Here is a 15,296-nt window from a genome sequence, read left to right as displayed (position 1 = left end):
AGCAAAATGTCCAGGAGTAATGCTACAAAGTTTAGAATCCTTCGGACAAGACAACCCTAAAGTTTAGGATGATTTACGCTGGTGTGGGTGGTGTATAGGGTAAATGCTATTTATTAAGTAACAATAAATTCACACAAAACAGTAATGAAAGGCCAAGGAAATTACTTACTTTAATATCATTTGGAATGTGCTGTAGTTAAATGCATATCCCCCAATCACCCACATAAACTTTCCATGTAGAACTGCTTTATGCGAAGCCCGGCTTACAGATGGACTAAATGGCTTCACATTAGGTAGAATCCAATATGACTCCGTTGAAGGAACATTCAAAGAACAATCAGGACCTGTGTATTTAAAAAAATAATAATGGGGAGAAATAGTTACACCTGAGCTGTACAGCCACCTAGGCAAAAATGTTAAAATTATGTGAAGGTTAGATGGAAAAACTATGCTGACTGTTGGAATTCTGCCTGGGTCAGAGGAATGTGCCACAAGCAGGCACCGGCAGATATTCCTGTCGACCTCCCCGCGTCTCCCAACCTCTGCTGATAAGCAGGCGAGGTCCGGCGATTCTTCTCAGATGTATGAGAGGAACACACCGTTCTTCCTCTCTCCCCTTTGGTGTCCCCAGGGAGGGGAAAGAAGCAGACAGAAAACTATTTACATCATTTATTTCTGCCTCTTACATCAGTACAGAGAATCATGTCTGCACTCAACAACAGCAAGAGAAAACTCCTCCCAAGTACATCCAGTACTGGTCATATGACACACACACACACTGAGCTAACATCCGGTGCTCAGTACAGAATGGACTGCCCCTTTGTTCCCATGGCAACAGTCACAAACATCCTGTCTGGCTTTCCAGCCACAAGCAGCTGGCTGAGCTGCTAAAGCCTTTGCTTGCTGCAGCATTGGTGCTTTATGGTAACATACTCCCCCTAAAGTATCAATGTGTGCTGCGAGCAAAGCGTCATCCAGAGAAGAAAACAAACAGTTGTTATATTTATAACATTCCCCTGTTGTTTCAGTTCCACCCTTGGAACTACCCGCCACTGGTTTAACCAATGTACCTCTCTGGTTGTCTGGCTTCCAAGGAATGAGTGCTTCTGCATTACCTTGGCTAGCTACCCTCTGTTGTGTCTTTGTCTCTGACTTAGACACAGCTTCAATCTGTCTTTGGTCGTTTACAATAGCAACATATGCAAGGTTAGCAAACTCCTTTGAATACCTCTTGGGTGGTACACCCTTCGTTGCTCTCTCAGACCTACGTAAGAGGTTCTGATCCTCTGTGCTCACTGGTTCAACCTTTGGACTCTGTTGAGAACCAGTAGCAATCAGTGGTTCTTCCTTCACCTGTGAAGGTCTATCCATTGTGTGAGATTTCCTCTCAATGACTGTGACAACTGAGCTGTCTGAGCTATCGCTGTCATCATCAGTACTACTGAACTCAATAAGATCAAACTCATCATCATCATCATCATCGTTTCCTGTGGGAAATGTCTGTTCTACAACCCGCTCTTGCTTTGGAGCACTCTCTAGGAACTTTGTGAGAATCACCTGACCAGATTCAGACAAAATTACTCTGTAGAGACCCTTTTCATAACCCACAAAAATGCCTCTGGCATTCTTTACACCACCTGGAGCTTCTGTTCTCACATGAGACCCGAAAACCTTAAAATAGGCAACAGAAGGTTTTCTATTGAACAGCTTCTCAAAAGGAGAACATCCCAACTCTGTTGAGACTTTTCTCAGCCACACATGAAGATAGGACGCTAGCGATTCGGCCCAATATTCATGTGGCAAATGTGAACTCAGCAATTGCGCATTCATCCCCTTTTGCAATTCTTTGTTCACTTTTACACAGACCCCCCTGTTCCACGCTTCTTGCGAAACTGCCACTTTGTGGTCTATCCCTTTTCCATCCAGGAACTTCTGAAACTTCTGTAACAGAAAAACTTGCTTGTCATCTGTGAAAAGACAATCAATGTTAGCATCATGCATATTTTTAACCTTGTCACAAAACTCCTGAAACTTTTCTAAAGTTTCTTGCGGTTTCTCCATCATATAAACCCAAGAATAATTAGTGAAACAATCCACACACACAAGGTAAAATCGTGCACCGCCTCTAGATGGTTCTAGAGGACCAATCACATCAGCATACACCCGCTGAAATGGTCTGTCGACCTTCTTCGTCACCTTCCTGGTGCTCAGACTGGTCATACCTGCAAGAGAGATTTCGTTAGAATCAGAAGAATTACATTTCATGTAATCACTTTGATCAAAAGTCAACAAATACAGTCCATCTTTCTCTTTGGCAGTAAGAAACAGTTCTCCATCTTTGTAGATCTTGCAGCTTTTAGCATCATAGGACAGTTTCAGTCCTTTCTTTGCAATCTGCGACACGCTCAGCAGATTAAATCTCAGTTCTGGAACCAGGTAAACATCGTTTATAGTCAAGTTCAGACTCTCAAGATACACAGTCCCAATTCCAGTCGCTTCCAGCTCTTGACCGTTGGCCTGTTTCACAGTGAAGCTTTGCTTCTTCAACGTCGAAAACAGTCCTCTGTGCGGGCACAAATGTTTTGTACAGCCCGTGTCGATTATGAACGAGTTCCCAACATCTGGCGTGGTTCCTTTCGCCATTATAGCCTTTGCAGGTTTCACCTGGCACTTGGTACGGCTTTTGCCTGACGCCTGAGGCTTCGTAGAGCTGCTCTTTGCTCCTCTTGACTGGCGCGGCTTCTTACAGTTTCGCTGTAGATGCCCAGTCTGTCCACAATTGTAGCATCGGACAGCACTCAATGCTACACCATGCTCTCCAGTAGCATCAGCAGTGGGGGAATTAGAACTCTGTTCTTCCCTCCCCCTGTCCTTTTCTTCCAGTGCAGCAAGTCTGTCGTGTTCATTCAGGACCACAGCACAAACTCTCTCCGTGGTCAGCTGCGCGGCCGGTAGGGAACCAAGCTGACTGGCAACAACCTTGTAGGTGCGGCTAAGGCTGTTTATCATCATGAAGCAAAACACTTCCTCCTGAAGACGGAAATTGCGTTCCACCATCTGTTGACGCAGAAACTTCATTTCTGTCAGGTGCGCTTGAACATCTCCATCAGGCGCAAGTCTCAGATTGGTCAATTTCTCAAAATACAGCAACGCTGAAGAACCAGCATCTCTCTGATGCGTTGTACGCAGCGTGTCCCATACCTCTTTCGCATTTTCTAAATGCTGAACATGCACCAACTGATCATCTGAGACACACAGAATTATAGCAGTCCTGGCCCTTACATTCCGTGATTCCCAACCTCCGGTTGGTGCTGCAGGGATGGGGTTTTCAATTACATCAAAAAGCCTCTGATTCTGCAGCAGGGCCTTCATCTTTACAGACCAAGATGAATAATTGTCATTGGTCAAGGGAGGTGGGCAAGGCAAAACTCCTTTCTTGGCATCCATCTTGAAGCCAAGCCTCTTCAGCTTTCCAGCCCACACTCTCAAACAAACTGTAAAATCCAACAGCTGTTTTTTTCTTTCTCACGCAGCAAACTGCAAATTGTTTACGCTCTTTGCACCTGGCAGCTAAACTCAGGCTGCTATTGAAAAGTCCCTTCCAAGAGCTCGTAAACCTTGTAGCCGAAACATTCTCTGATTTTGTTTCGCTTTCCCAGGCTCACACTCAGAGTCCAGCCCCTCTGCCAGTAACTTTCCGTTACCTAGCAACAATGCATTTCAATGGGACATCTTATCTACCACAAAAATTTGTGGAATGCAGGCCTCTTCCTCCGGAGCTTTTGTTTTCTTTGAAACGCAGCTCCGTGAACCAGGGAATTAATCTTCCTGCGTTCACACTTTTAGCCCGAAATGCAGCATACCTTGAACTTTGTTGCTCTGGAAAACACCTCTTCTTTCCATCAGCTGTCTGTGGAGCCTCTGGCATTTCTCAGACGCTTCTCTTCCTCCTTGGAGCAGAGGAGGACAATCCACCAGCCTCTCATGCAGATGTCCGATGAATCGCAACCATCCGAAGGCTGCCACTGTTGGAATTCTGCCTGGGTCAGAGGAATGTGCCACAAGCAGGCACCGGCAGATATTCCTGTCGACCTCCCCGCGTCTCCCAACCTCTGCTGATAAGCAGGCGAGGTCCGGCGATTCTTCTCAGATGTATGAGAGGAACACACCGTTCTTCCTCTCTCCCCTTTGGTGTCCCCAGGGAGGGGAAAGAAGCAGACAGAAAACTATTTACATCATTTATTTCTGCCTCTTACATCAGTACAGAGAATCATGTCTGCACTCAACAACAGCAAGAGAAAACTCCTCCCAAGTACATCCAGTACTGGTCATATGACACACACACACACTGAGCTAACATCCGGTGCTCAGTACAGAATGGACTGCCCCTTTGTTCCCATGGCAACAGTCACAAACATCCTGTCTGGCTTTCCAGCCACAAGCAGCTGGCTGAGCTGCTAAAGCCTTTGCTTGCTGCAGCATTGGTGCTTTATGGTAACACTGACAAAACCAATGTTCATTGTAGAAACTACTCTAGATTCACTGAAGAACCATCCATACAAAAGTAAAATATTGTAAAATAGTTTTAGTAGTTGGGTAGAGAGGGAAGAGAGATAAATAATGTAAGGAGATAAAGATAAGTGGACAGTCATTGCAGAAAGCCGTATGATTTTTAAACAAAGCTTTACATAGGACCAGACTTTTAGGAATATGGTAGTGTGAAGTTTATATGCTTTCTTTAAAAAAAGGTTAGGTATGATGGCAAGCAAAAATGAAACAGTCCCATTTATTTAGGGGGGGGGGTTTCCCAGCAAAATTCTTCTTTTTCAATGTCTTTGGGCATATTAGTCTTTGTTCTAAAAGAAAACCTGAACAAACTTTAAAAGATTTGGCTATAAACTAAAATTCATTAGCTTGCTGAGAATTGAACAGAAACTTCGGTATAACTTGTGGCGACACATTTGAAATTACTTCAAATACACTTGCTACTCATTTAGGTTAATAATAATAGATAATAATAATAATATTTATAGATGAATTCTGACATCACACTATTAAAACGGTTCTGCCACCCAAACACTATCCTAAGACCATTACAAGTTAATGGATCTGCCTTTGACATAGGTATGAAATCAATTCAGTTCATAATCTTAGACCATACCTATATTTCTACTTTAATAAAGGATAGTGAATAGATCAAATCTTCATCTCATCAGAACCCTAAACACAATCTAAGTTCTTCAATCAGATTTAAGACTACTATGAGTTATAGCTGTCACATTTCAGCAACAACAAGCATTTTATTTATTTAAAGAAGTTCTTGAGCTATACACACAACCAACAGTTACATGAATCAACATGTAAGCAATTATTCTTAACAGACCGATTACATTCTTTTGTTTACAAATTATATCCTGGTTTTTAAAATTGCAAGTTGTCCCCTTACTTTTTTTAAATATGTTTAAAACCAAATGTGTATTAGTTCTAACTTATGGAAGGGGTATTTTTGGAAAAACAGTGACACCAAGTGGTAAAATATATACAAAGCACTGAAACATACCAATTTTAAATAAACACGTTTTTACTTTTTTGTGTAACAAATTTTTAATAAGCAAGTCATAAAAATATTCAAGACACACATAATGCCAGTATCTGATACTTTGACATGGCATACAACATTTAGAATAATTGCGAAAAATATTGAACTTTACCATTTATCTGAAAAAAACAAAATCATGTTTTGTTTGGGGAAAATTCACTGAAATATATGTGAATTAAAATATATCAAGTAGAGTAAAAGGTTGTGTACACAACAGGGTGTTAATATGTGCATGGGTTACATAGATCCAGTTTTTCCATGTGTGTTTTTGTTCACTTTTATTCACACATGAGCTCTTTCAATTAAAATCTATCTCAGTATTTCCCATCCACAGATCCAAGCAGGCAGTGCTTAATGAGATGCATTTACACTGTGTGATGTAGTCCCATCTCTCAATTACTATTTCCATGACCTCTGGAAGTTCAGGAAACCTGAAGTCTGTTGTGGGTATGCAAACAGGATTTTGATTACCTATGCATGCAAACATTTTTCTTTCTTTTTTTAAGGCCCATGGAATAGCACAATTATGAACAATAACCACAGTTAAATTTTCAATTATGTTTCATAGTAGACAAAAGGGCCGATTTAAAAATAAAAACAAAAATTCAAATACATGAAATTTACACACAGAGAGAAACATACACACACCATGCCTGACCACACCAGGTAGAGAGCCAGCAGCTCATCGAGAAATGCCTTGCTGAGGACAAAGAATGGTGAGGGAGGTAGAGGAACAACAGATCTCCTGACTCTTCCCCCGCCCAACGTAAAAAGTCATTGTGTTGGTTGGAGAATACCCATACATGGGGAAGAGCAACTGCAAGTGGGATTATAGAAAGTGTTTTTTTCTTTTTCTTGCCCCTTTTCCTTTCCTGCCTACTATTAGCTGTGAGGACTAATCCTATTTTTATTTTAATGCAGCCATTTTCGACAAGAGCAGGTCTGCACAGCTGTTTTAAGAATGTGAAATTGTTTTTAAAAATTTAAAAACAATGGTGAAAAATTGCCTCCAGCAAAAACCAGTGGCACTGGACACACTATGTTCTTTCATTTGAGCGGAAGAAAACAGAATAGCTAGGCTGTGCTCAGGCACTGAGCAAGCAGAACTGGGAGTTGTGGTGACAGCACCCATCAAAACATTGCCATATATGTAACAAAACAAAACACAGTGTGATTTAATGCATCCACACTCCACCAATCAAGAAAAACAAATTTAAAGGGGGGAAAGTGTAGGCTACTAGAGGGCCTTCTAGGTGGTGGTGCCTGCCCTGTGGAACGCCCTCCCATCAGATGTCAAGGAAATAGGCAGCTCTGTTTAGGGAAGTTTTTAATGTTTGATGTTTTATTAAGTTTTTAATCTGTTGGGAGCCGCCCAGATGCTCAGGGTATAAATAATAAATTATTATAATATTATTATTATTACTTGAATGGAGATGACACAAAAAAGGAAAGTCCATGAACCCATGGGGTGCAATGAATCCACTTTAAACTGCTCCTGTGTGTGCATCCCAAGACTTAAATGGAAATAGATAATGTAATTGGTTAGGATGAGAGGCATTTTCTGTAAAAGAGTTGTTCATAGTGCACTAGGAATCTATTCACCACCAGTGCTGCAATATCTCTAATCCCTGTAATGTCTGCAGCCTCACATAGTGGACAGCATAAAGGCGAAATGAGCAGAGTTAAGTTGTGCAGACTGCCCAGATGCAAACTGTGCATCTGGTTGGCTCCACCATGTTTTTTACTAACACCAATGCATAGTTTGGCCCCAGATAATCAACTAACTCTTTAGCAATTGTTGTCCATTTTTAAAAATCATTTATGTGTTGTATTTTTAAGAACAATATATTTGGTCCTGCCAGAAAACCCACTGGCTGTACAAGAGTAACAGTATTATTAAATAACTTATGTGCCAGGCATTTATGAACAGCTTGGCTTTTCATTTCCTGGAGCCTGTACATCTGTGTGATGCAGCTGATTGCACCTTTACCTGCAATAGTTTTAATCTACATGTGCTTGCTGCTCTCTCTTGAGTTTTAGGGCATGCCCTCTACGTCCCGGAGGGTGATTAAGCAGCAGGTATTTCTTGGTGGCTGACATCATTAGGATAAAACACCAGAGATTTCTGCTGTGTGTCATGTGTTAGAAGGATAAACTCCTTAAAGGCTCTACCTTGCTGTTGATTGTTCTCATGCTGGAAAACACCTAGCTGGGATCAAAACAATCATACAGCTAGTTCTGTGTGCCCAAGAAAGTGCCTGGGTGCACCTAAATAATTTGCTTGGATCCTTGGTTTCTCTACATGTGTAGCTGGTGGTCCAAACTACAGAAATGAGCAGGCTTTTGTATTAAGTGAATTGTTACATTAGTTGGACACCTCATGGGAAATGCCTAGAAGCCATTCAAAAACCTACATCAACAAAAATGCCTAAAAGAGGCTACTAAAATTTATTTCAGGATTATTTTACCTGATGTTTTCCTAGCACATGTATATCTTCTGTTCTTGATGAAGCAATTTTGAGTGCTGCAAGCATAACTCTTGTTCAAATACAGGACAACAAATATAGTTTAGAGAGAACAATAGGGCAAATAAGAACTAAAGGATGAAAGGGAAAAGAGAAAAGATGATTTCCTTCCATTCTCCCACTAAATGTCACTTACCTTCAGAATGTGAGCACTTTGAACTGAATATGTCACCATGCCCACTTATAGCTGAAGGTGAAACAAACAACAGATCTGCTTTCTTTGAAATTCACCTACAGGTAAAGACTGACAAGTGGGAGCTGTAGGCAATCTGACTTTTACAAGCTGGCTTTTTGTTACTTCACACTTTCCTGTAGATGCTAGAAATGTGGTGTCTTATGAAGTTTTCCAGAAACGGATTTAGCCATTTGACCCCTAGTTCTACACTTCTTTGGGAGGAAAGTCTATGTGTTTGAGAAATCTTTCATTTGATATCTCAGCTATGCCTCTGCAGAAACAGAAAGCTATCCACATAAAATCTAAGCTCACTACTTTTATATATACTTTTGTAGCATATTTCAACGAACGGTGTATCATTAAACTGCTATAGTTTTTACAGTTTTTTCTTCCATAGCAGGGAAAAAACCAGAGGAGTCGGTACTGATGTAGTGTGTTACAGCAGTGGTTCCCAATTAGCTAAGTAATATAAACCCCCTGTTTTTCAAACGCCACGCCATGGACCCTCCAATTTTGAAAATTTTAATATCTCTTATGATAGATTTAGTTATGTGAATGGTGCCATGGACCTCCTGGGTGCATTATGTGGACTCCTCAGGTCCCCGGGTCCCCGGTTGGGAACCACTGTGTTATCAAGCGTCAGACTAGGACATGTCATACCAGGGTTTAAATCCCCACACAGCCCCACAAATCCACACACAGCCATGAAACTCACTGTGTGACATTTGGCCAGTCACCATCTCTTAGCCTAACATACTACTTAACAGGGTTGTTGTGAGGCTAAAATGAGAATGAGAACCATGTATACCATCTTGGCTCCTTGAAATAAAGGTGAGTAGTAAGGAAAAGGATGTCAACGTCGTGATACTGGCAAAAATATATTTGAGATTTATACTACAGAATTGCTTTACACCAGAGATAACTATATAAGCAATGCATACATCTTGTAATAGATTTTCAAACACAAACTGAAACCATAGTAGTATTTTGCTAATACGAAGTTTGTAAATTAACTTCATTATACCAAATAAGAAAATATCAAAAACAGGAATAAATAATACTTTATTTTTATTGTAAACCTTGTCAACTACCAAAATAAGCACTGATCTATTTAGTTCCAATGGCAAAATTATGAGAGAGCATGTTCACTACATGCTCTAATCCAGTCATGTCAACAGGCGGGGGGGTGAGGCTCTTGAGAATAACACTGCAGTAGGGCAAAACAGCCCCTTCATGAATCACTGCCTTGCCGTGGCGAAGGGGCTTGAAGAACTCAGAGAAGCTATGAACTATGCCGAGCAGGGCACCCAAGATGAACAGGTCATAGTGGAGAGTTTTGACCAAACGTGATCCACCTGGAGGAGGAACCGGCAAGCCACTCCAGTATCCCTGCCAAGAAAACTCCATGGACAAAGACAACAGGCATATAAAAGTTATGACGCTGGAAGATGAGCCCCTCAGGTCGGAAGGTGTCCAACATGCTACTGGGGAAGAGCGGAGGACAAGTACAAGTAGATCCAGAGCTGATGAACGGCTGGGCCAAAGCCGAAAGGACGCTCAGTTGCGGATATGCATGGAAGCAAAAGGAAAGTCCAATGCTGTAAAGAAAAATATTGCATAGGAACCTGGAATGTAAGAACCATGAACCTGGGTAAGTTGGATGTGGTCAAAAATGAGATGGCAAGAATAAATATTGACATCCTGGGCATCAGTGAACTAAAATGGACGGGAATGGGCGAATTCAGTTCAGATAACCATCATATCTACTACTGTGGGCAAGAAACCCGCAAAAGAAATGGAATGGCCCTCATAGTCAACAAAACAGTGGCGAAAGCAGTACTGGGATGCAATCTCAAAAATGATAGAATGATCTCGATACGAATCCAAGGCAGACCTTTTAACATCACAGTAATCCAAGTTTATGCACCAACTACTGGTGCTGAAGAAACGGAAATTGACCAATTCTATGAAGACTTACAACACCTTATAGAAGTGACACCAAAGAAGGATGTTCTTCTCATTATAGGGGATTGGAATGCTAAAGCAGGGACTCAAGAGATAAAAGGAACAACTGACAAGTTTGGCCTTGGAGAGCAAAATGAAGCAGGGCAAAGGCTAATAAGAGTTCTGTCAAGAGAACAAGCTGGTCATAACAAACACGCTTTTCCAACAACACAAGAGACGACTCTACACGTGGACATCACCAGATGGGCAGCATCGAAATCAGATTGATTATATTCTCTGCAGCCAAAGATGGAGAAGCTCAATACAGTCAGCAAAAACAAGACCTGGAGCTGACTGTGGATCATCAGCTTCTTATAGCAAAATTCAAGCTTAAACTGAAGAAAGTAGGAAAAACCACTGGGCCGGTAAGATACAATCTAAATCAAATCCCTTATGAATACACGGTGGAAGTGAGGAACAGGTTTAAGGATTTAGATTTGCTGGACAGAGTGCCTGAAGAACTATGGATGGAGGCTTGCAACATTATACAGGAGGCAGCAACTAAAACCATCCCAATGAAAAGGAAATGCAAGAAAGCAAAGTAGCTATGTAACGAGGCCTTACAAATAGCGGGAGAGAGAAGGCAAGCAAAATGCGAGGGAGATAGTGAAAGATACAGGAAATTGAATGCAGATTTCCAAAAAATAGCAAGGAGAGACAAGAAGGCCTTCTTAAACGAGCAATGCAAAGAAATAGAGGAAAACAACAGAATGGGAAGAACCAGAGATCTGTTCAAGAAAATTGGAGATATGAAAGGAACATTTCGTACAAAGATTACCATAATAAAGGACAAAAGTGGTAAGGACCTAATAGACGCAGAAGACATCAAGAAGAGGTGGCAAGAATACACAGAGGAATTATACGAGAAAGATATGGATGTCTCGTACACCCCAGGTAGTGTGGTTGCTGACCTTGAGCCAGACATCCTGGAGAGTGAAGTCAAATGGGCCTTAGGAAGCACTGCAAATAACAAGGCCAGTGGAAGTGATGGTATTCCAGCTGAACTATTTAAAATTGTAAAAGATGATGCTGTTAAGGTGCTACACTCAATATGCCAGCAAATTTGGAAAACTCAGCAGTGGCCAGAGGATTGGAGAAGATCAGTCTACATCCCAATCCCAAAGAAGGGCAGTGCTAAAGAATGTTCCAACTACCACACAATTGCACTCATTTCACACGCTAGCAAGGTTATGCTTAAAATTCTACAAGGAAGGCTCAAGCAGTATGTGGACCGAGAACTCCCAGAAGTGCAAGCTGGATTTAGAAGAGGCAGAGGAACCAGAGACCAAATTGCAAACATGCGCGGGATTATGGAGAAAGCTAGAGAGTTCCAGAAAGACATCTACTTCTGCTTCATTGACTATGCAAAAGCCTTTGACTGTGTCGACCACAGCAAACTATGGCAAGTTCTTAAAGAAATGGGAGTGCCTGATCACCTCATCTGTCTCCTGAGAAATCTCTATGTGGGATAAGAAGCTACAGTTAGAACTGGATATGGAACAACTGATTGGTTCTAAATTGGGAAAGGAGTACGGCAAGGCTGTATATTGTCTCCCTGGTTATTTAACTTATATGCAGAATTCATAATGCAAAAGGCTGGGCTGGATGAATCCCTAGCCGGAATTAAGATTGCTGGAATAAATATCAACAACCTCAGATATGCAGATGACACAACCTTGATGGCAGAAAGTGAGGAGGAATTAAAGAACCTTTTATTGAGGGTGACAGAGGAGAGCGCAAAATATGGTCTGAAGCTCAACATCAAAAAAACGAAGATCATGGCCACTGGTCCCATCACCTCCTGGCAAATAGAAGGGGAAGAAATGGAGGCAGTGAGAGATTTTACTTTCTTGGGCTCCATGATCACTGCAGATGGTGACAGCAGCCACGAAATTAAGAGACGCCTGCTTCTTGGGAGGAAAGCAATGACCAACCTAGACAGCATCTTAAAAAGTAGAGACATCACCTTGCCAACAAAGGTCCGTATAGTAAAAGCTATGGTTTTCCCAGTAGTGATGTATGGAAGTGAGAGCTGGACCATAAAGAAGGCTGATCGCCGAAGAATTGATGCTTTTGAATTATGGTGCTGGAGGAGACTCTTGAGAGTCCCATGGACTGCAAGAAGATCAAACCTATCCATTCTGAAGGAAATCAGCCCTGAGTGCTCGCTGGAAGGACAGATCGTGAAGCTGAGGCTCCAATACTTTGGCCACCTCATGAGAAGAGAAGACTCCCTGGAAAAGACCCTGATGTTGGGAAAGATGGAGGGCACAAGGAGAAGGGGACGACAGAGGACGAGATGGTTGGGTAGTGTCTTTGAAGCTACAAACATGAGTCTGACCAAACTGCAGGAGGCAGTGGAAGACAGAAGTGCCTGGCGTGCTCTGGTCCATGGGGTCACGAAGAGTCGGACACGACTTAACGACTAAACAACAACAACAAGGGCAAAACAGCCATAATGAACCTGACCCATATGCTAAGCTGAACCTATCATCTTTGACAATTTTTACTGTCTTGACTTTGTGGGGTTTTTTTCTGCTGTTCTGGTGTTGTTTAATAATTTTATTTTATTGATTCCATTGTTTTGTTTTGTTTTCTGTAAACTGCTGTGATAAATTATATCCTGCTTGTCCTTCTGATGTGTCATCTAAAATAAATAATTCCTAGAGACTTCAGCCTGACTCCTAAGTTACTCTTTCTATTCACATAGTAGGAAGTGTTTTCTGCCAACTTCCTTCTCCTTTGGGGACATAAGAAGCTGCCTTATACCAAACTAAAACACTGGTTCAACTACAGCATCAACTTTACTAACTCTTCCCATACAAGTCATAGTTCCTGCCTCCCCCTCCCTCTCTACTTTCTAAAATTACTTTTTGAATCTGAGCACAGAGTACTACATTTAAAACAACCAGTGTCTGAAGTTAAAAATTAGTTACCCTGGTGTCATACTTAACTTCAGAGACCATTAGAGCTAAGAATGCATATACAGTGGTGCCTCGCAAGACGAAATTAATTCGTTCCGCAAGTTTTTTCTTCTTGCGAGTTTTTCGTCTTGCGATGCACGGTTTCCCATAGGAATGCATTGAAAATCAATTAATGCGTTCCTAGGGAAACCGACTTCAGACCAGGTCCGGGGACAGTCTGTCCCCCGACCTCTTCTGAAGGCTGGGGGGGGGACAAGGGCTTTTCTTCCCACCCACCCCAGCATTTTAAAAAACCCCGGGACAGCGGAGGGCTTCTCCGCTGTCCGGGGCGATTTAAAAGCCCCTGGGAAGGCAGGCAGGGGGGACAAAGACTTTTGGCGGGGGGCGAAAGTCTTTGTCCCCCCCGCCTGCCTTCAAAAGCTGTCCGGCCAAGGCTTCGCGGACCTCTCCGCAAGCAGCGGCAGCACTGCCGCTGCTTGCGGAGAGTTGCCGGCATGCCGAAGCCTGCGCGCGCTGAGATCAGCGCGCCCAGGCTTCGCGGACCTCTCCGCGAGCAACGGCAGCGCTGCCGCTGTTTGCGGAGAGTTGCCGGCATGCCGAAGCCTGCGCGCGCTGAGATCAGCGCGCCCAGGCTTCGCGGACCTCTCCGCGAGCAGCGGCAGCGCTGCCGCTGTTTGCGGAGAGTTGCCGGCATGCCGAAGCCTGCGCGCGCTGAGATCAGCGCGCCCAGGCTTCGCGGACCTCTCCGCGAGCAGCGGCAGCGCTGCCGCTGTTTGCGGAGAGTTGCCGGCATGCCGAAGCCTGCGCGCGCTGAGATCAGCGCGCCCAGGCTTCGCAGACCTCTCCGCGAGCAGCGGCAGCGCTGCCGCTGTTTGCGGAGAGTTGCCGGCATGCTGAAGCCTGCGCGCGCTGAGATCAGCGCGCCCAGGCTTCGCGGACCTCTCCGCGAGCAGCGGCAGCGCTGCCGCTGCTTGCGGAGAGTTGCCGGCATGCCGAAGCCTGCGCGCGCTGAGATCAGCGCGCCCAGGCTTCGCGGACCTCTCCGCGAGCAGCGGCAGCGCTGCCGCTGTTTGCGGAGAGTTGCCGGCATGCTGAAGCCTGCGCGCGCTGAGATCAGCGCGCCCAGGCTTCGCGGACCTCTCCGCGAGCAGCGGCAGCGCTGCCGCTGCTTGCGGAGAGTTGCCGGCATGCCGAAGCCTGCGCGCGCTGAGATCAGCGCGCCCAGGCTTCGCGGACCTCTCCTGCCTTCAAAAGCCGTCCGGGATAGCGGGAAGCGCTTCCCTGCTATCCCGGACTGCTTTTAAAATGCTGGCGGTGGGGAGCAAAGCCTTTCGGCCCCCACCAGCCTTCCTGGACCTCTTCTGAAGGCCGGAGGGGGGGGGAAAGGCTTTGCTCCCCACTGCTAGCATTTAAAAGAGGTCCCCGGAGATTTCCCTATGGGCTTTCGTCTTGCGAAGCAAGCCCATAGGGAAATTCGTTTTGCGAAGCGCCTCCAAAATGGAAAACCCTTTCGTCTAGCGGGTTTTCCGTCTTGCGAGGCGTTCGTCTTGCGGGGTACCACTGTAGCTATATAGGTGTGTGTCTGTGTTAAAAGTAATTTTCACGTTCCAGTACTTCGGACAGCTCCTTATCTTCACAGGCCAACTAAAGAATGGTGAGATGAATGTAAAAGGAGATCCCCTCAGCTGTGTCACGATTTCATGCCAGGGATGGGAAATATTTTTCCTTCCAAGAACCAGAAAGAATGGCTCCATGGGCCACTTCAAAGCAGCACACTGTCAGCACAAATTAGTTGATAAATACAGATAGCAAACCTGGCTTTTGCTATTTGTAGGTGAGATTTGAATTCAAACTACACCTGCAAATGGACATTTTTCCTCTGCTGAATAGCAAAACTGTTTGCAAAGGAAAAGTGTCCAATTGCAGAAGCAGTCAGAATCCCAACTATGCCTGAAAACGGACTGATTTAATGGAGGTAGTTAGTGCTGTGAGCAAGTCCTGCTTACCAAGGAAAAACCAGAAGAGTACTTTAAGGACCCCTGTGTTTACCAGCCCTAAAACTGAAATTA

General features: G+C 43.8%; 1 protein-coding gene across 3 annotated transcripts in view; it reads right to left on the bottom strand.

Annotated features, from left to right (window-relative positions):
• ATRNL1 (attractin like 1) overlaps positions 1-15,296 on the bottom strand; it is a 521,011-nt gene that overhangs the window by 439,090 nt on the left and 66,625 nt on the right. For all 3 annotated transcript variants that reach the window (XM_081005955.1, XM_081005957.1, XM_081005956.1), the window contains exon 6: positions 170-344. In XM_081005955.1, the coding sequence (XP_080862081.1) occupies positions 170-344 (175 nt within the window). The remainder of the gene's footprint in view (positions 1-169; positions 345-15,296) is intronic.

Source organism: Podarcis pityusensis (assembly GCF_964106645.2).
Source record: "Podarcis pityusensis genome assembly, chromosome: 5".
In the NCBI taxonomy this organism is placed as follows: domain Eukaryota; kingdom Metazoa; phylum Chordata; class Lepidosauria; order Squamata; family Lacertidae; genus Podarcis; species Podarcis pityusensis.
Note: the sequence above shows the minus strand (reverse complement) of the source record. Positions and strands in the feature narration are given on the sequence as shown.